Below are 22,180 nucleotides of genomic sequence, written 5' to 3' on the forward strand. Positions count from 1 at the left end.
TGGCATAACAACTTCATGCTATACTGTGTCATCCAAAATGGCATAAAAATGTCATACCATTGTATGTTGTACAAGATGGCATTAAAAACATCATAATATAGTATAGTATAGTATAGTATAGTATTGTACTTGTTTTCATTTCTAATGAGACAAATCAATCCTTGAATAACGTGTTTTTTTTGCGGTGATAAAGTATTTTTGGACTTTTTTTTATTTTGATATTGTCATGTAATGTGGCTAACTGAATTCACAAACATGAAAAATGCGACTCAAGCGAGATGTGTAAGAAATAACTTTCCTGAGCTTTCATTTTCACTGACAATCATATAAATAAATTCCTACAGTGGGTGCTACAACCCAGAATGCTTAGCTCTATGTACTTATATAATTTCAAAGGATAAGGCTGATAATGTTTGATATTGTTCTTTATTAAAGCCAAACCAGCATTAAATGTATCAATTAACAAGTATTTTTTGTGTATCAGGCCTGGCATCTTTTTCTTTGCTGTGTAATAGAGCTCTGTGTTTGTCCAAAATGTATTAACAACAAATCAAATCCTGTGTTTTTATTATGTTTTTACACTTGCTGCAACACAAATTGCCCTTTGGGACAAAAAATAAAATTGAATTGAACTGAACTTACTCTTTCCCACACACACCTTCCTGCTACCCCAAATACTAAAAAAGTGGTGCAATACTCCAGCACCATGTCTCATTTACTAAACAAAAACCTTGTTAGTGAAAAAATATTGAAATTTTGCATTTCAAATCCATCACTAAATTCATGGCAAACCATTTTGTGTCATTATTATTGTGTCACTGTAGTTACACTGATCTTCATCTTTTTGATAAGTTGCACTTCTGATTTATTAATATATTACAAACCCCAATTCCAATGAAGTTGGGACGTTGTGTAAAACATAAATAAAAACAGAATACAATGATTTGCCAATCCTTTTCAACCTATATTCAATTGAATACACAACAAAGACAAGATATTAAATGTTCAAACTGATAAACTTCATTGTTTTTTTTGCAAATATTAACTCATTTTTAATTTGATGCCTGCAACACGTTCAAAAGAAGCTGGGATGGGGCAACAAAAAACGTTGAGGAATGCGTGTCATGATGAAGGAGCATCCCTAAAAGGCTCAGTCATTCACAAGCAAGGATGGGGCGAGGCTCACCACTTTGTGAACAACTGCGTTAGCAAATAGTCCAACAGCTTAAGAACAATAAGAAGTCAAGAGTCAGAGAATCTGGAGAAACCTCTGCACATAAGCCAAGGCCAAAAACCAACATTAAATGCCCGTGACCTTTGATCCTTCAGGCTGCACTGCGTTAAAAACCGACATCATTCTGTAAAGGATATTACCACGTGGGCTCAGCAACACTTCGGAAAACCATTGTCAGTTAACACAGTTCGTCGCAACATCTACAAGTGCAAGTTAAAACTCTACCATGCAAAGCAAAAGCCATATATCAACAACACCTGGAAACACCGCCACCTTCTCTGGACCCGAGCTCATCTGAGGTGGACTGATGCAAAGTGGAAAAGTGTGCTGTGGTCTGACGAGTCCACATTTCAAATTGTCTTTGGAAATCATGGACGTCGTGTCCTCTGGGCCAAAGAGGAAAAGGACCATCCAGACTGTTATCAGCGCAAAGTTCAAAAGCCAGCATCTGTGATGGTATGGCGGTGTGTTAGTGCCCATGGCATGGGTAACTTGCACATCTGTGAAGGCACCATTAATGCTGAAAGGTACATACAGGTTTTGGAGCAACATATGCTGCCATCCTAGCAACGTCTTTTTCAGAGATGTCCCTGAGTGCGGGTACTAGACTGGCCTGCCTGCAGTCCAGACCTGTCTCTCATTGAAAATGTGTGGCGCATTATGAAGCGCAAAATACGACAACAGAGACCCCGGACTGTTGAGCAACTGAAGTCGTACATCAAGCAAGAATGGGAACGAATTCTACCTACAAAGCTTCAACAATTAGTGTCTTCAGTTCCCAAATGCTTACTGAGTGTTATTAAAAGGAAAGGTGATGTAACACAGCGGTAAACATGCCCCTGTCAGAGCTTTTTTGGAACGTGTTGCAGGCATCAAATTCAAAATGAGTGAATATTTGCAAAAAACCAATAAATTTTATCAGTTTGAACATTAAATATCTTGTCCTTGTAGTGTATTCAATTGAATATAGGTTGAAAATGATTTGCATCGTATTCTGTTTTTATTTACGTTTTACACAACGTCCCAACTTCATTGGAATTGGGGTTTGTATTTTTTTTAAATGACTCGTAACTGATCATTTTTAAATTATCTTAACTAAGAAACAGTGGATTAATCAATTGCTGAAAATAGTCCCCAAGAAATGAACTATTTCCTCCAGTTTGAGTAATGTTTGATAAAAACTACAGTGCCCAGCTTTTTTGAAATGAAACTACATTTGAGACCAGTTTTCCAAGATTTACTCTTAGTAAAAACCAAAGAGTTTGTGGCTGAGAGCCACAGACAGAGTAGGAGACACAAAGTATTGAGAGGTGAACAAATACATTGTTGGTTATTCGGTCTTTTTGTGGGATTTGTTGCAGAGGTCTAGTTCTGTTTGAAATCATGGCAAATTAGCTAAATTAAAAACTGGCAAGAAAGCAAGAAGAAATCAGCAAAAAAATAGTAAAAAGCACAAAAAATAGCAACAAAAAAAAAGAATAAAAAAAGGGAATGTCACAAAAACAAACAAGGTAATTCCCTAAAAAAGTGCTTAATATAAATATAATTCTGCAATATAATTTTAAATATGACTATACTAAAATAAATAATGTTAAATAAAGTTTTCTGGACATTTTACCCATGCCTTTTAAATGTAATTTTCAAAATCTACTTTTTTTTTTCAATTCGTGGGACACTTCTTGGCAAGTTGCTCAATGCATTTTTACAAGTTTTTTAAAAAAAAAATCAAACCAATTTGTCTAAAGTTTTTAGGACTTGTAAAAGCAAGCACAAGAAAAGTGATTTTGATCCAGGTTTTACAGGCTTAAGAACCAGAGTGCAACTGTGGCGCATGTGTGCACATGCACAGTTAAGTTGTGGCTTGTGTGAAAGGTTATGAAACCACTATTTCTACGGTGGCAAGTTTATTAGGCAACATAGCTAAAAAATGAAAGAATGTTTTGCTGCCTTTTTTTTTTTTTTCACTAGTTAAAAGTTAGCAGCTATAGACAGAGAAAAATAATTGAATTCACCGTGCCACTAAAAGCTACTACCGGCAGCTCCTGGAAACATTCAAGGTGAATTGTTTTTTTTCATTTACTCAATGCATAAGTTGATTACATGAATCAATCAAAACAAATGTATTGCCCCCCAATTCTGAACATTCCACTTGTTTTAATGGGCTGACTTGCGTGACATACATGTTAGAGATGATGGGATCTTAAAACGCTTTAACAGTGTGTATGAATTTTAACCTGTGAATTAGGCCTGGGCAGTATCACAGTATTATGGTATACCAGTGTATTAAAAATCCCAAAGATATGATTTTCAATACCATCATAAATACATGATGGAACAGGTAGCTGAAAAAGCTGCTAAAAGACACTGCGACACCTAGTGGTGGAGCGAGAAGTTACAGGACCGTAAGCAGCTGGCGGCCAGTAGTGTGGGGAATACCGGCATGTTTTTCACATTTAACCTTGTGAATTAAGGATATATTTGCAACCAAACAGAAGGGTGATTGTTGAAACACTGGACTTGCTGATTACTAGCAAGAGTAACCAAGATGGTTTAGGTGAGTTTTATTTTGTTTCTGTCAAGTCTGTATCTGTGTGTTTTATGATGAGTCTTTTGTTACCGAGAGAAAGTTGAATTCAAAAGGTGTTTTTTTTCTCTGTTGATTAGGGAAAATAGGTGTGAGAATTTTTTTTTTTTAACATTTTGAGGGTTTCTGTTGTGTATTTTTTGGTCTGAGAAGCTCAAAGTAAGTAGCGCACTCGCTGTCAGGGGGAGAAATTTTAGGAAGGTATAAAGGTATGAAAGATTACATACCGCCCAGGCCTACTGTGGATTTAACCTTTCCTCACCTGGAGAATAAAAGAGGCGATGCGATAGGAGAGAAAATGCAGAAAAAGTTATTTTTCAGTGAGCACACTCTCTCACACGTCAGACTTAATCAGTGAATGGAGTTTGCAGAGTTGCAGTTAAAAGCTCATAAAAAACTATAAAAGTTTAAGCCATGAAAACTTTTTTTTAAAGGTCAAGAACTTTTGCACTCTTGTCCACTCACAGTGAGGCCTTTAGCTTTGATTTAAAGTCCACATTTGGTCTCCAGGGGACTGTTGTATGGGAAGTGTAGTAACTGGAGCAGATAGAAACGAGGCAGCCTGAGGAAGCTCAGCTTTGTTTTTCTGTTTTGGTGTGCTCTTTGGGCGCAATCCAATAAACTGACCTGGGTTTCTGAAAATAAACTAACGTGAAACACTGTATCAGCACATCTAATTAAAAATGCAAAACAGGTTCTACCACAGATAAGACTTTTTTTGACTAAACATAAATAGACATCACTTAGAGTCCTTGGCTTGTGCATGAAGTCTGAGTTCAGAGTGATCGTCCAGGGGTCAAAGTTAAGAGTCAGAACCTGAAGGTTTGTCCTCACAGATGAAGGCGACTGAGCTGTTCAGCAGGTCGTACATGTTGACCTCCACCACCTCTGCTGACGACACTCCTTCTCTGCCACCTGACAGAGCCACTAACACCTGCTGTGCTGCTGCCAGCAGTGGCTGCTCCTCAGAGATGATTGACTCCGCCCCTTTGCTGCCTGCTGGATCTGCTGCAATCACCTGATTGGACAGAAAGTCATATGTTAACCCTTTGAAACCTGAGCAACTTGGTTTGATTTCTTGATTCCTCTTAAAAACATGGTGAGAAGGCAACATACTGAATAACGCAGTTGAGAATCGAGCTACTCCTTTATGTATGCGCTTCAGTGGGACCTAAACTGGCCTTGGTGTTCTGCACATGCTCCACAGTCCCCGGGCCGCGCTTTGACCCATGCAACTAGCTAACTTGTTTGGTAAGTGACATTAATAGGTCAACCAGAAGAAGGTCCAATAGCAGCTAGCTGAAAGGGGGCATATCTCCACCTACTGTAGTGGAGTCGGACATACTTCGATCTGTAGCTTGATTTAACTGCATGTAAACGTACTGAGTCTATATTTACATAAGTATCAAGTTTCTCAGCCTGAACATTAAATATCTTGTCTCTGTGCTGTATTCAGTGAATATGGGACAAAAAAAGATTTGCATATCATTGCATTCTACTTTTACTGATATTTTACAGTGTCCCAACTTTTTTGGAATTGGGGTTGTATGTCTTGTATGTCAGTATTTAACATCTGAGGGCTGACATTGTACAAGCCCGCAGGAAGCTCGTACTATATTTCCCATGTGACTGAGTGCAGCAGCAGAGCTCCTTACTGTGTGGGAGGTGGAGGCCTGCTCCTCTCCGACCTCCTGCTCCTCCTGGGTCTCCATGTGGCAGGCGAGCAGGTGCTCCTGCAGCTCCATCTGGGAGGAGCACAGCAGGGAGCAGAAGGGGCAGCTGAACGCCTCGCTGGCCTGACTGACGTGCTGGCTGCTGATGTGCTCCTGCATCTCCTCCTCCCCGCCCAGCACGGCCGGGCAGTACGGACAGTGCAACGCCGACGCTGCTGAGCCTGGAGAACGGACAAACAGGATCAAGTGAAGACAGCCAATGAGGAGCTGCTGTTATATATTCCTTCATTTATGTTGCCTACAGTCACTGCAATGGAGGCAAATAATGTAAAAACCTGCACTAAAAACAAGCTGTCACTGTCACAGGTTGTAATACAGTCTTTTTTGTGACTTTCACAAAGAAAAGAATGTCCATTATATTCACAGCATGTCAAAAAAGTTCACACAATGCTTCTACAGCCTATTGCTGCCAGGAAAAGGTCATGGACTTTTGTTGTCTGTGGCCACTTTCCAGAGCAGGCATAAGGGAAGTGATGTGTTCTACGTTAACCTCCCAGAGCAAAAGCTCATAGTGTGAGCTGAGTTCTTCTTCCCATGCCGATGTCGTCCTCACCGTAATCCTGCTCAACGCCATCTTCTCCTGCTACTATTATTAGTCATGCCTCTACTATTAATATACATGTGCCTGTTATCCCCACTTAAAACATTTGCATGTAACATCACACGCTTTCAAAGACTGCATTTATTAATTTAATGTCTATTACTATTGTTATATGTTATGTTATTGTTACCATTATTCCTAAGCTTCTCTTCCCCTCTCTCTTTCTGTTCTCTCTCTTTCTTTTCCCTATATGTTATTTTGTAATCTACTGTAATTTAATTGTTTTTTTTACAATATCTAATACACGTCTGTCTGTCCTGGAGGAGGGATCTCTCCGCAGTCACTCTTCCTGAGGCCTCTACAATTTTTTTACAGTTACAGGGGTTACAGGGTTTTTTTGGGGGGAGTTTTTCCTTAGTCGATGTGAGGATCTAAGAACAGAGGGATGTCATATGCTGTAAAGCCCGCTGAGGCAAATTGTGATTTGTGATAATGTTCTTTATAAATAAAATTGACTTGACCTTGGTGCTCAGCAGCCTGGTGTTTGGCCACAGTGGCAGCGCTGGGAAAGAACTTGAAGCAGACGTCACACTGGACCAGGGTCTTGAGCTGTCGCGTGTGGCTAGCGAACACATCAGGGTGGTTGGTCCTGTTGTGATACCACAGGCCTGACAGTTGCTATGGCAACAGTGAGAAACATATATATATAAAATACTAGAAATAAACATTTAAAGACTGTCACCTCAAAGTGAGCGTCACCTCAGAGCTGTGAAGGTGAACAACTTTGTCCTACCTGGTAAGACTTGTTGCAGAGGTCACAGCTGAATGGCTTGCTCCCAGCGTGCGTGCCCTTGTGCTTGTCCAGCAGGGCGGCGCTGGTGAACAACTTGTTGCAGGTGGGACACTTGTGGTACTCCTTTGGGTGGAACTCCTGGATGTGCTGGCGGTGCTCCTCCAACGAGGAGAAGCTGAGACAACACTTCTGACAGTCATGAGGCTCCGACAGATCTGACAGGGAGCAAATCCAGCATTATTACATCGACATGCTCAACAACTGCTTCATCTCAGCCCATCATTTATTCTGAAAATGTCTTACTGAGGCATAACAATACAGAAAATTTAAATTCAAATTTTAGTTCGACATCACTTTTCTTGTGCTGCTTTTACAAATATTTAACCCTTTGAATCCTGGCCAAATTGGTTTGATATTGTTTAAAATATGTAGAAAATTGGCGATGAGCAACTTGTTAGGAAATGTTCTACAAACTGCAAGAAATTAGTAGATATAGAAAATTATTTCTTTTAAAACAAGGAAAAAAGTCTCAAAAACTATCAAACTATTTCTAATTATTATATTTACATGTTTAAAATTATGTTACAGAATTATTATAGTCTTTTAAGCACTTTTTCATGACAGTTCCTTGTCTTTTTTCTTCTTTTTTTTTGCTATTTTTTGGGTAATTCTTTAATAATTGAATAATTGCAAATTTAGAATAATTTCTTCTTGTAAGTTGCTCGTTGCCCTCTTCCATTTTTTAAAAAAGAAATCAAGCAAATTTGCTCAGGTTTCAAAAGGTTAAAGGGATAGTTTGGATACTTTGAAGTTAGGTTGTGTGAGGTATTTATCCACAGTGAATGCATAAGCTACAGTAGATGGAAGTCAGCATGCTCCCAGTTTGGAGAAGCAGACAGGAATACTGCCATGAAAGCTAAACAATGTACTGCTGTGGACGAGCACATCAGCAAAACCGATTCCATATCAGTTTAAGTGTAAGCTATATTTAGAATATTTTCACTGTATTACCTTGCTGTCAAAGGGCCCTTTCTGACAGGGAACTGAAGCTATTATATTGTACTCTTCAAAGCCACCAGACTCCAGAGTGAAAAACTGTGATTTTACCTTTACAGAACACAGGAGCTGCTGGTCTACTGCTGCCTTGATCAGTACGTTAGTTTGTGTTATCGTGTGACTTTGGAGAATCCAAACTGATCCTTTAAAATGCCAAAGTCACTGCTCTTGGGGCTGAAAAATAAAAATCTGGGATAAAAAGTTAAACAAACTAAATATGATTTTATACTTTTTATGATTTTACACTACGGGGTTGCCTATCTGCCCTCTGGAATGTATCCCTGGACTATTTCTACCTGAGTTTTGACAGTCACATGCTTATAGGAAGAAAATCACTCAGACACTCAGTCTGCTCACTGACACAAACTGACATTTCTGATCCCACAGCCATCAACGCATAAAAACATGCACTGAATTATTTCTGGGGGTCATTTTGGGCTTTTGCCTTGGAATTTGTCATTTTTACTATCTTCTACCTAATGATTTAATTTTTTACCGTATTTAGCATATCGAGGCACTAATGCTATTTCCACTAGGTGCACTGTCACAGTCAATGTTGCTGTAAATCATTGACATATCCCAGGCTGTCATAATGAAAAAAAATCTACTTAGCATGTATACTGAAAGTAATTCTTTTTTTTCATCTAAAAACACTGGCAAAACAGTGACGAAAACCTGGCATTTAAAGGCTTAAAATTCTGAAAATTAATGAATATTACTTATGATTACGACTAATGTTGGTTAAAAAAATTAACTTGATGAACGTAGAAAATCACACTAATGTCTACTAATACTGTATAAATATCAGTGTTGCTGCTTTTAATTGACATATCCCAGGCTGTGTTAATCTACTAAGCATGTAGTATATTGAAAATATTTCTTTTTGTGTTTGTGTGTGTGTGTGTATGTAATACACTGACTATGCATGAATTCCTCATACAACCACATTTTAAATATATAAATATATATATATATATATATATATATATATATATATATATATATATATATATATATATATTAGTGCTGGGCATAGATTAATTTTTTTAATCTAGATTAATCTCACTGCAATCCTGTAGTTAATCTAGATTAATCTAGATTAAAATTATAGATTTGAATTTTGCCAAAGACATTCAAAATAATATCTATCTATCTAAATGATGAAAATGCATCACAAAATGCTTGAGAAAGCTGTTCTACTATAATATTTGGTAAAGAAAAATAATGTTCCATAAGATTTACTTTGGTGTTTAACTTTTTTTTATTTTGTTAAACACAGACATTTAGGAACAGGTTCTATCTCCATGTGGAAAAAGCTTTTTCCTGCTAACTGGAATGAACAGCAGAGGGCGCAGCCTCTGATAACATGACCCTAATTGAACTGTGGGCCTACATTAGAGGTCATGAAGAAGACCATTAACGGTCAGCAGCTTTGTGACACGGCTTGAGCCAATCACTCCAGTCACTCAGGCAGACCAGCTTCCGCCTTGTTCGCGCCTCCGCGTAATTCGACCAGGTATACATCCGCGCTTAAACAACAAAGTGAAATTGGTGCCTTGCTCACTGTATAGACCCAACTTAGTGAATAGTTTATCGCGCGATAATTTCCTTATCGCGCGATAAGAATCCTGCGTTAACGCAGCACGTTAATGCCGTTAACGGCCCAGCACTAATATATATATATATATATATATATATATATATATATATATATATATATATATATATATATAAATAAAAACTATCCCTTAAAGCAAACTATGAAAGCTGAAATTTTTTTAAATCTTTCTTTGTTTAAACATTGTGACAGTAAATAATGCACACAGGATTATCTTACAGTGCAACATGAATGTGAGTGTGTGTTCTTACTGTGGAAGGTGTGCAGGTGGACGGTGAGTCCGCTGGCCTGGCTGTAACCTTTGCCACATTCTCGGCACACGTAGGGCCGATCGCCAGTGTGTGTTCGCACGTGACGTGTCAGCTCAATGGACTGGGCGAAGACGGCCTTACAGTACTGACACACGTACATCTTTCCTAAACACAAGAAAAGAGACACACTGATTCTGCACAGACTGAACTGAGTGGACGTGCAAAGACATTAAAGAAAGAGATCCTTTAAAAAAAACAATTCAAAGGTGAGACTAACTTTTCAGGCTGACACACTTCAACAACACAACATTTGGAAACCTTTAGATTTTTATTTTTTTCTGTGATGTACATGTATGGTTTATGAAATTGAGATGGTAGATTGCAATAAGAAGATATTCAGTGGTCTAATATCATAATGGTCATCTGTGTGTGAGTGTGTGACAGTATTACCCTCGGAGTGTTTCTTCTTGGTGTGGTATGCGAGTGCAGCAGCCACGCTGAAGCTCATGTCGCAGTGTTTACATTGGTACGGTTTCTCTCCTGTGTGCAGCCTCATGTGATTCTTCAGAGACGAGTTGGCGCCAAACTTTGCGCCGCATTCCTCACAAGCAAACGGTTTCTCTTCAAAGTGCTCGGTGCGTTTGTGGTAAATCATGCCTGAAGTATGACGAGGGAGCAGAGATATTACAGGTAAGTTGAGAAAGTAACAAACGACAGTGACATTTCACTGCTGCATCTGAGAAACATTTGCATGTTAGGTTGTTACAACCAACACAAATTTATATTTAAAAATGTAACTCAGCTTTTAAAATTAGTCATGAATTAATCTTGAAGTAAAGGATTGTACACTATTACCGTAATGTCCCAATTATACGACTATTTTTTCTGGGACTTACATACGAGAAAGTGGTAGTACTGTGGTATTATAAATGAGGACTGCACATTTTTGCATCAAGGTGCTGTCCTTGAATGGAGCAAGTCGAGTTCATGTACCACTTGAATGTTACAGTGGATGACATGATTGCTATTTGGGGGGGCGGGGGCACAAACATATGCGTTAATCAGCCACCCACAGTGGACATGACCTGCAAACTGCCAACTTTATGCATCAAAGTAGCACAACAGTCTGGACTGAGGACTGATGCTTCATTCGTGTGATGGCGGACGGTCGTAGTTTCCAAGTTGGGCAGTTGTTCTGCCGACTTTGTTGTGTTCATGTACTTTGAGGTCATGAAGTGGGAACAATATGGAAGCTGCAAAGAAGATGGGTAACTTTTTAATGCTAAGGGCATTTAAACTAGAGGCTGATAGCTGTTTCCAGGTAATTTATATTTATCTGTAATATTTTATTTTTGGATATTTTTATTTAATCTAGGTCACTCTATATGGACAGCAGTTAACATTAATACCATATTATACTTTACATGTGATCAAAAATTGATATTTAATATGTGAATAAGCCATGTTTTTGCATTTATGACATCAAGTTGGCAACTTGTGTTATAAAATAATGTCAGTGTACTTGCCTGGCATGATTTTTAGTTAAAAGTTTGCTTGCTTGCTACAGCTAATAGATGCATATACTAAAATGTGCAACTACTAAAAGTAAATTATAACTAATAGGACCAAAATAAAAAAGTATAAACTTTTTTTCGAAGTTTCCATGCTTTCTGCCATTTCCCAGTCCTATGTTCCCACTCCTAATTACGACTTTGGAGGGCCGTTCATGTGCTAGTAACTCGTAAAAACGGTAAATTCTTTATTTTCGAGAAGCACATGAAGGCAGCATGACCTGCCAGTTCAGGTATCATAGAGGGACAGAGTGTATAAGCGGGCATTATCATTTGTGTTGTGTACAAACACAGAGTGTATGTTCCAGGCATGACTCTGCATGGACCAGCAATTCTCACCTGAGGGATGGGCGAAGGTTCGCCCGCAGAGGTCACAGGCCACCTTCTTCTTCACGCGTGCGGTGTTGCGGTGAGCCTCGGCCCGGTGGCGCTGCAGGGCCCGCTGGTTGGCCAGTTTCTCTGGGCACTCTGGGCACTGCTGCTCACACTCCTGGGACAATGGGCAACGCTTTATGTGGGCCAGCATTCGACACTTGTAGGCAAAACCCCTCTTGCACCAGCGACAGGAGTAGGGCTTGGAGGGGGAGGTGGAAGAGGAGGGGGAGGGGGGAGGGGAGGAAGAACCTGTCGTAGCATTTTTGACTTTGTCCTCCTCTTCGGTCTCCTCTTCCTTACTGTTTTCTTCCTCCTCTTCCTTACTGTTTTCCTCCGTCTCCTCCTGCTTTTCTTCACTTGTGCTTCCGTTCTGCTTTTCAGACGCAACTGCAAAAGACAGGAAGGAGATCAAAAACTAGAATTACAGCCACACTGTTGTATGCCTCTGCGCATCAGTCAAGCTGCACATCTCCCCCCCGTGGCGACACAGAAGATTCCTACAATCTGCACAGTTTCAAGGTGGACACCCAGAATTAGTGTCAAAAATTTAGTATCTAGACAAATGTCTCATCTTCTGTTCCTGTGGTATGACGTTGAGTAACGGGTACTTAAGCGTTTTTGCAGAACATTATGATGTCACAACTGACCTACTGGATATAAAATGTCAGAATATCATAATACCTCATCGTACTATGAGACATCTGTGTGAAATCTGACCGTATGAATTGAGTTATGGCCAAACACATGTTTCATGAGGTCACCGTGACCTTGACTTTTGACCACCAGATTCTAATCTGTTTATCATTCAGTCTAAGTGGATGTTTTTATCAAATTTAAGAAAATTCCCTCAAGGCCATCTTCAGATATTGTGTTTGTGAGAATGAGACGGATGAAAGGCCACAGTGACCTCGACCTTTGACCTATGACTGCCAAAATCTAATAATTTTTTCCTTGACGTTGGAGTGGACATTTGCTTTAAATTTGAAGAAATTCCCTCAAGGTGTTCTTGAGATATCATGTTCACAAGAATGGGCCAGATGGACGAACATGTCGACAGACAAACGGACACCCTGAAAACAAAGCCCCCAGCCTCAGCTATGACCACCACGCTGCCATAAAAAAATATGGCAACTATTACCTATATCCTAACAACAACCCAACAACCAATCTAAACATGCCAGTAGTGTATTTCATATACAAGGGTTTAATAGTTAACTAAAAAAGGGTTTTTTGTGATCAAATTTTTGTTTAGTTTTGTGCAGAGTATAATAATAAGTCATACATACACAGCTGTATCTCAAATGTTTAGCAACTTTTTTGCAGGTATTGATACTCCAGAAGGACAGTTAACCTTTTGTCTAACCACTCTCCTCCCCACCCTGGCTGGCTTAGATTGACCTGTGAAGTTGTATTATTTAAAAAAAATCAATAAAGAAATTTAAAATAAATAAATGAATAAATAAAAATAATTAAAAAATACAGAAATAAGTACAATGAAAAGAAGATGAAAAGATGATTACAAAAAAAAAATCCTATTCATCCTACCCAAACAGTAATAGTAATGGAACTTTCACTAATTAACGCACTGCATGTACACATATACTGTATATGTATACACATATCAAAGATACATTTATACATGTATGCACATACCACTTCTCCCCTCCCAATATAAAAAAAATACAATGAAACAATTCAGAATAGTAAATCAAAGAATAATGACCAACGTGATTCATTTAGATATATTTTGCCTGACCTTTAGAAAAGAAGCTTTTTGTTTTGTTTTGTCAAAGACGACATTCCAAAATATATTTCAGTGGGCTGAGAAAATATCCACTCACACTGTCATAGAGTGCTCTTCTTTACCTGCAGTTTGGTTTTCCTCTGTGTGTTCCTGTGTGTTCGTCTCCACCTCCTCCAGCAGAGACAGCAGCGGTGTGGGGAAGGAGGAGGGAGCTTTCTGTTGGACGGCCAGGAGCAGCCTGAGTAGCGCTCCCTCGCTGAGCTGCTCCTCCTTCACTCTGCTCATCAGCTTCTTCAGCGCTGAGCTGGAATCTGCCTCCTCACAGCACTGACACACAACCTGACAGGAGCAGACATGTCCCTTTATTTTCCTCAACTAAAGAATACGTATATGACCTACGTTAAATATGATTCTGAGATTCCAATTTTTAAAGGCCTCAGTATTTCTCAACCTGGAATTATTTTTCCAATGTTTTTGTGTCTCAGTGACTAATGTGAGTGAGAATTTTTTAAGTGAGTCAAGTATAAAATGAGAGGGCAGCTGCTGGCAGCATGAAACAGGCTGCGATGTAACCAGTCAGGGCAAATATTTGACAACATTATGGAAAGATTCCCTACAAATATAGACGTTTTTGTTGAAGAGTAACATCCTTTTTGTTTAATCAGAAACAGCCCCAAAATCGTTATAACTAAATCCACCAGACTCCATTTAACCCTTTAAAACCTGAATTGACATCAGTTTTCCTGTGTTGCACTCAAACACCTTTTGCAGAGGGGCTGACAGACTCTGTGCTGATACCTTGTGCCCCAGAGCTTCATCTTCAGGTGAGTGAGTGAGACACTGTGCGCTTTGCTGTCAGGTAGAGAGAAACCATGCGCTTCAACGATGAAGGAAGTGAGGGTGATAAGGGAGAGATTGGATCCCAACCCCCAACAGTTTCAGCATTTCCGGTGAGTGAGGGAAACCCTTTGCCACGGAGCTTCAGTGTTAGGTGAGAGAGAGCCCGGTTTGCCTCAAACTGCTTGTCAACAGTTGTGACACTTTATAGTTTGTAAAGTAAAAAAAAAACAAACCACCAACAGTTATCAGTACAACAATCTGTGTCCAGTGTTCTATATTAGTCTGTTAAATTTCTTTGTACATCTGAAATGATAAGTGTCCTCATAGTGGAAGATATTGAAATTCAACTGCTCTGCGCTGGAAAGAGCTCCACTGAGCTGCGGGGGGGCTCACGGGTTTGCATTCCCGTGCTGCTTACACCAATACGGAAATAGCTCGACTCAGTCAATAAACCTGTTAATAACCATTGGGTAAAATGGTCATTCCTGTCACTGTGTGTGTGACAGGTGCAGCAGCAGGATCACAAACACTGAAGTGACATTCATTCTCTGCAAAAAAAAAAAGAATATCTGAATGCCTATACTGAAAACCAAATACCTTCCCAACAAATACTAGAATAACCGATTATTTGGATCCAGCCCTAATTCATTCGTAGGTATTTGTTTACAGAGTTTTGCTAAAATGACCGGCTCTCGGCAGAGTAAATCTGGGCTCAGCTGGCTACATCACCGTATCTCACAAAATACTGGCATTCACCCCAAAAGGCTTATCATCATCAAACCAATAGGCGAATGGTTCTAAGATCAGGTCCAGGTTGAAAAATACTGAATTTACACCTCAAAAGTTCCCTGCGGAGTAACACTGGGAGGAGACTGACCACTGTCAACATGGATTTATTTACATACATTTGTGAGATACATGCAATGTGTTCAGGTGAGTAACAGTGACAGTAAAACTCACTTAGTTTACAAGCAAACGCCAAACCTGTAACTCTGTCCTACCTGCCTCTCCTCTTCACCCAGGCTTCTCTGCGCTGCCTGGCTCAGCAGCTCCAGGACAGATGACATGTTGGCGAGGAGCTCCACAAGCTGAGAGGAACGTTCCAGAAGACCAGCTGCAGGCCCATTCGATACCTCGGCTGCTGTCGTGTTGGTTTCTTCCTCTACGCTTTCTGAGGTTCTGGCTTCTTCAGCCTCTGTGTTCACACAGATATGACCAGCATTACCGCCACGCAGCTCTGTGCACCAGTCAAGCTGCACTCACAGTTTACACACGTCTGTAAAAACATGGATGTTTCACACACATGTGCGTGGTCATAAAGACCTTGACATTTGACCACCATATCCTCATCACTTTATTATTAAGACTAAGTGGACAATTGTGTCAAATTTGAAAAAAAAAATCCCACAAGGTGTTCTCGAGATATTGTGTTCATGGGAACTGACAAGGACTCAAGGTCACACTGACCTCAACTTTTGCATTCCAAATTCTAAGTGGACGTTTGTGTCAAATTTGAAGATATTCCATACAAGCGGTATGAGATATTGGACAGATAAGGTCACAGTGCCCTTGACCTTTGACCTATAACTACCAAAATTCAATTAGTTTATCCTTGACTCTAAATGGACGCTTGGGCTGAATTTGAAGAAATTCCCTAAATGCCTTCTGTAGATAACACAATCACGAGAATGGGATGGATGGACAACTGGAAAACGTATTGCCATGGCTATCGCCAGCGCGGAGGCATAAAAGCATGGCGTGCAGTTAGAAAGTATTGGGACAGTAAAAAGTTGCTGTGTTGCATATTGTAGAATTGTTACATTGGATTGAATTAACATGAACAATTGTGCGTAATAAACTGGTAGCTCTATTTCTGCCTTCAACACGTTTCTTAACTCCTTCATGGTGAGCAGCTGAGACTGACCTGCTGACTCGGAGAGCTCCACGCAGGTTCTTTTACATGCTGGCTCCTCTGCGTCTTCACCCTCACTCTGACAGTCCTCCTGCTTCAGCTCAGGCTTGAGCTCTGTCTTGTCTGACTTTGATTCGTCCTTGTTGGGGGAAGCTGAACCTCCAGGGTTCGTGCTCTGGGCTTTGTTGATCGCGGTGGGGCTCTGGGTTTGTGTAGAGAGGACTGGGACTGGGGGCTGTGGGTTTACAAGGCTGGTGAGGATGTTTTTGAAGCCCACAGCCACGTCAAACATCTGCAGGCTGTCTGCAGCGGCGACAATGCGGCTTACGTTGTGTTTGCCGAGAGGCAGCTTGCCGGTGTAGACCATGTCGAGCAGACAGCCGAACTCCTGTGAGGACACCATGGTTGTATCAATGGAGATGGTGTCGGAGCCATCCAGGAGAGACCTGACAGACATGATCAGTTTAATTATTTTAAAGTTCCCATTTGATAGGAGTCACAGGTCACAAACTATCACTATGTCATCGTTCCCAAATTCTTGGAGAACAGACACACAGGACAACATTAGTGAGAAAGAGAAAAGAGAAAGGTTTGTTTGTATTTATTTCTCATTTATGTCCTTCTTGGCCAAGGAAACTAGTATCACTGACTGAAAAGGAAATGTTATATGGATAACATGAAAGCATTGATCCTGCATTTTAATATATTTTATCTCATTTTAATTAAATTTCATTTTTCATTATTCATTATTTCAATTATTATAATTATTATTAGTATTATTTAATCGAATTATTTTTATGTAGTTTGGTTGTTTTATAATCTGTTATTATTATTATTATTATTATTATTGTTTTTTGTTGTTTTTCTCTGTCTGTGGGAATAAGTGACTGTATTAGTGGATATATATTGTATATTTGTACATTGATGTACATGTTTTGATATACAATTGAAACTTCAATAAAAATATTGTTAAAAAAAGAGTCATCATTCCCATTTATTACCCATATTGTCTTTATAGTGCCATGGTTAATACAATTATGTTAAATGACAAAAAAAAAAAAACGAGAAAAAAACCCTAAGAAACAGAGCAACAGAGCGACTGCCTTCTAACAGGTCGTTCTGCCCACATACTGTAGTTGTCAAAAGCAAGATACTGGATAAATAATATTATTACCATCATTACTTTTAAGTTATATTACTTTCTGATTAGACCTCTGACCCTTTATTTATTTTCCATATTATTTTTTTTAAAGTTTATTTGTTTTTAAATAACATATTATGACATTATTTTCCATGAGAGCTCTGTGCTCAGTCTGTAATTTGTACAGCTTGTATATCAACTTGATGTAATGGCCATTTGTTTCTGAATAAAGGTTTATTTAAAAAAAAAGTTTGCATTTCAAGCCACTCAAATTAATATAAAAAAATGTAAGTGACTGTACTTCATTTATCAGGGGAGAGTGGGGGTGGGCGTGGCTGGGGTGTGACTATTTAAATTATTTATTTATTCATTTAATTATTTTTTCTTGACCTTCACTGAAGGTTTCTTTGACTGGTTGCAAATGCATGACCCTCTTACGCTCTCCCTCTACCATAACCTTTTGAAACCTGAGCAATTTGGCTTAAATTTCTTTAAAAACATGAGAAGAGTGTGAGGAGCTTTGACAGATTAATCTTCAGGTCTATGGAGCCAGATCAAAACCAACAGGTTTGTTAATTTGAAAAAAAAAAATGGGTTGGAAAAATAAAATTTGAAACTGACAGTTTAATTCTGAAACTGAAAGAATATGAGCTGAAAGTGAAAAGAGGATCTAAAAGTGGTAACAAAAAAAAGAAAAGAAAAAAAGAGATTTAAATGCCAAAAAATTTGATCTGAATCAAATTTACATAAAACATCAAATCTGCACCTAAAAAAAGGTCTCAAAATGAAATAATTTCTGAGTGAAAATTGAAATAAACAATTCATTCAAAATATAGTCAAACCAAAATTATACTTAAACTGAAATTAACCTTTACCTACACCTTTTTATGATTCAAGATCAAAACTTGAACTTAAAGTTTCAAAATGTATTTTCTAATTTTTTTTTTCAAATTAACAAACCTTTTGGCCTTGATCTGACTCCATGTAGGTCCCCTTACAAGAGTTTTCCTGCATTAGGAACGTGAGACGTAGCTAAGAGCTAAGCTCCAAGAACAACAAATGAGTGGACCTTAAGCTGAAATGTCAAATGTTTTCTTTAAGAAAAACAAACTACTGTTAAATGAACGATCAAGAATCATCCTTCATGCTCCACGAGTCGCGTGTGAGAGCTTTAGACTTTGCTTGCATTTATCCTGAATGACCTGCTGAATATAAATTACAAACAACTAAATATTTCACTTCAATAAATCACCTGCAAACAAATTTATGCAGATCGTCTCTAAACCCAGAGCTCACACTACCTGAAGAGCATGCTGGAGGCGGCTAAAACCAGTTTATGAGCTCGGTGAGGGCTGTCTCCCACCAGGATGGTGCAGTCACAGAAGTGGCCCTCCTTCCTCAGCGCCCACAGCTGCTGCATCAGCTGGCTGCTGTAGTTGGGTAGCTCCATCATCTTGTTTGCTGGTCCGGAGCGGCAGAATGTTCTGCTCCCCTGAATGAGGAGACGACAGCATGTCACACTCACACACTGACTGCCTTTTAATACATTTTCAGCAGACAGCAAAGAATGAATCCCGTTAAATGACACACTGATGGCAACACAGAGGAGCGCATGGCCAACTGCTTTTATTTAAAAGTTAGGCATTTTAAATTGGTTCAAGCTGGTTAATTCTACTGGCTTCCAATCATTTTCTAATTAACAATAAAAGTAATAGATAAATAATATTTTAAAAAAGAATTTTAAAAAAAGTTATTCACACTGAGAATTGTTTTTGTACTTTTAGTATATAAAAGGTGTCAGAGTGCATAAAACAGCATCAAAACTGAGCTTGTTTATATTGTAAAAAGTGCCAGTGGAGCATCCCCCGACAGAGGTCCTAGCTAAAACCCTGATATTCTAAAATCCTAGAAGTGTCCTAGAAACATCCTGTTAAACTGGAAACATCTGAAAATCCTAGAAACATCCTAAAATCCTAGAAATGTCCTCAAATTCTAGAAACATCCTAAATACTAGAAATGTCCTGAAATCCCAGAAATGTCCTAAAATCATCCTAAACCTGGGAAATGTCCTAAAATCATCCTAAACCTGGGAAATGTCCTTAAAATCCGAGAAACGCCCTAAATCCTAGAAACATCCTAAAATCCCACAAACGTCCTGAAATCCTAAAAATGTCCCAGAATCCTTAAACCATCCCAAACCATAGAAATATCCAATAACCTGAGAAACGTCCTAAAATCCAACAAATGTCCTAAAATCCTGGAATGATCATAAAATCTGACAAACATTCTAAAACTCCAGAATGATCCTATAATCATAGAAATGTCATGTAATCATAGAAATATGACGGAGTCTCAGAAATATGTTTGGGGCTGGGGCTGCAGCTCAAGCAAAGCTAGTTGAGTATCCCTGCTAGAGTTGTTTTGGGAGCAGGAAGGAAACTGTGCTTCTGTCACGTTACTGAGCACGTTTGGTGCATTGGATGTATGCTAACATAGTAAATGGACCGCGCTTCTTAATAAGAAGTCCTAAAGTAGTTCTCTTTCATTCAGGTGTGTGTCTGAACCACAGACTGGATAAACGGTTTGACCCGCCGTGTAAACCCGCATTAGTTTCCCACATGAATGAACTTCGGCAAATGAACAAGTAACATGTCAGATAACATTTTGGAAGCTTCTTTACCTTCGCAACATTACACAGTCAGTGGTTCACATTTAATTAGCAGCCGGCTGTGTGTTGAGCTTTAAGCTAACTGAGGCTGGCGGGGAGTGAAGTCAGTATTTACGTGTTGGTAACGTTAGCTGTTGCGAGCTCTCAATCACTAGCTTTAGCTCGGGATGCTAATCTAATCTACAACAGTTTACTAATGTCAGGACAGTGAAACTCTTTGGGATATTTGAACGTTTACGCTCGGAATAAACCCCCGACGACCACACGAAAAGCAGCTCCCATTCAGTGGATGTCTTTACCTTGAATAATTCAAACGTTCCGTCTCTTTATTTAAACTTCTTTGCTGAACAATTCTGCTCTGCGCAATAAAGGTTAGCCGTTTTGAAAATGGCATCAGGCGGTCCGGCGACCAAATGGGTCCGTTTCCGGTTGAGGAAACGTTTCAAGTTATACTCGGTTATATTACCGTCTAATTAGACTTCGGAGCCTTTTATTTATTTTCTATTTTATTTCATTGTCAGTTTATTTATTTTGTTTTATTTTCCATGTGAGCTCTGTGCTCAGTCTGTAATTTGTATTGTTTATATATCAACTTGATGTAATGGTCAGAATTTGTTTCTGAATAAAGGTTTATTTTGAAAAAAAAAAAAAAAAAAAAGTTTGCATTTCAAGTCCCAAAAGAAAAAAGAAAAAAGAAAAAAAAAAAAAACAAGAAAGAAATACCGTAGGGGAGTGGAGGTGGGAGTGGCTGGGGTGCAACTACTTTATTTATTTATTTATTTATTTATTTATTTATGTATTTATTTATTTATTTATTTATTTATTTATTTATTTATTTATTTATTTATCTATTTCTCTGCATGACTCCACCTTAACCCTTAAAAAGCAATTTGGCTTAATTTCTTTAAAAAACATGAGAGGAGGGTGAGGAGCACTAACAAATACCCCAAAAATTAGCAAGAAATTTGTTTAAAGAAATAAATAAATGGATAAAAAATAAATAAAAAAATAAGGACACAAGAAATTGCAAAAATAAAAAAATAAAGAAGTTTAAAAAGTTTTTCCTTAGTCGATGTGAGGGTCTAAAGACAGAGGGATGTGATATGCTGTAAAGCCCTCTGAGGCAAATTGTGATTTGTGATAATGGGCTTTATGAATATATTAAAATTAATTGAAAAATTAAGAAAAGATGACAAGTAAATAAGCTGAAAATTAGTTTAAAATATATTATTTTTTCTTTTAAAACAAGTTTTTTTTTTTCAATTACTTGAATGGGAAAATGTTACATTTTAAAACTTATAATTATCATAATTATACAATTAAAATTATTTTATAAATATATTTAAGTCTGTATATATTTTTCCAGGTTGTTTTATTGTTCTGTTTGCTATTTAATACATGTTTCTCAGGTTATTTTCTTATTTGTTTTTAATATTTCCTTTAAAAATCTAAAGTTGCCTTTTAAATGATAGTTCTTGTTGGAGAAGAAATCGAGCCAATTTGGTTTGGTCAACAGGTTAAAGAAAAAAAAATTGGTGATTTTTGGGTGATTTTAAAAGAAAAGTTGCCCGTGGGTTTAAAGGGCATGTTTTCTTTAAGTATCACCAAAATTTCACCATTTAGACCATTTATCAAAAAAAAAAAAAAAAAAAAAACAGACCCAGAAAAAATCGATGGATTTATAATTTTCTGATAGTCCTTGAATACACTATTGTGTAACTATACATGTGTGTGAAACACAATTTCATGACTTTTCCAGAAAACTTTCAGGGTATTTATGTGGAATTTAAGACTTTTTCAGTTCCACTCAGAATGAAATGTAAGACTCATTTAAATTTTTGCCCAAATATTTACATTAATATAAACAATGACTTTTGGGTGACAGCAATACAAGTTGTATTCTGTAAATTTTTCTTTTTTTGTTACCTACTATTTTGAGATTTAACAATGCAATGTCAGAAAAAAAACGATTCCTATAATTGTACCTTTTATGTCTTAGCACTTTTAACACTTATGAAAAATTAAAGACATTTTTAGACCAATTAAGGCCTTTTTTTTTTTTTTTTAGATTGATTCAATGCCTTTTAAGACTTTTTAAGGATCCACAGGGACCCTGGTC

General features: G+C 38.2%; 1 protein-coding gene across 3 annotated transcripts; it reads right to left on the reverse strand.

The window, feature by feature from the left end:
• Nucleotides 1–550: 550 nt before the first annotated feature.
• zbtb40 (zinc finger and BTB domain containing 40) lies at nt 551–20,489 on the reverse strand. 3 transcript variants are annotated; one of them, XM_088083234.1, is made up of 13 exons: nt 20,361–20,489; nt 18,695–18,885; nt 16,581–16,698; nt 16,265–16,487; nt 15,342–15,535; nt 13,623–13,839; nt 11,721–12,143; nt 10,261–10,467; nt 9,811–9,975; nt 6,886–7,100; nt 6,614–6,770; nt 5,474–5,712; nt 551–4,836 (listed from the first exon to the last, which is right to left on the reverse strand). In XM_088083234.1, exons 2-13 carry the CDS (start codon nt 18,844–18,846, stop codon nt 4,621–4,623), a joined length of 2,526 nt encoding a protein of 841 aa, XP_087939360.1. In that variant the 5' UTR covers nt 18,847–18,885; nt 20,361–20,489; the 3' UTR covers nt 551–4,620. The 3 variants fall into 3 exon arrangements, with proteins under 3 accessions (XP_087939360.1, XP_042354623.1, XP_042354631.1); XM_042498689.2 differs by having other exon boundaries at nt 16,265–16,698; XM_042498697.2 differs by lacking the exon at nt 20,361–20,489 and adding an exon at nt 20,074–20,346 and having other exon boundaries at nt 16,265–16,698.
• Between the last annotated feature and the right edge of the window lie 1,691 nt (nt 20,490–22,180).

This window comes from Plectropomus leopardus, chromosome 2, assembly GCF_026936395.1.
Source record: "Plectropomus leopardus strain MGB_pleo_1.0 chromosome 2, ASM2693639v1, whole genome shotgun sequence".
NCBI classification, from domain to species: Eukaryota; Metazoa; Chordata; class Actinopteri; order Perciformes; family Serranidae; genus Plectropomus; species Plectropomus leopardus.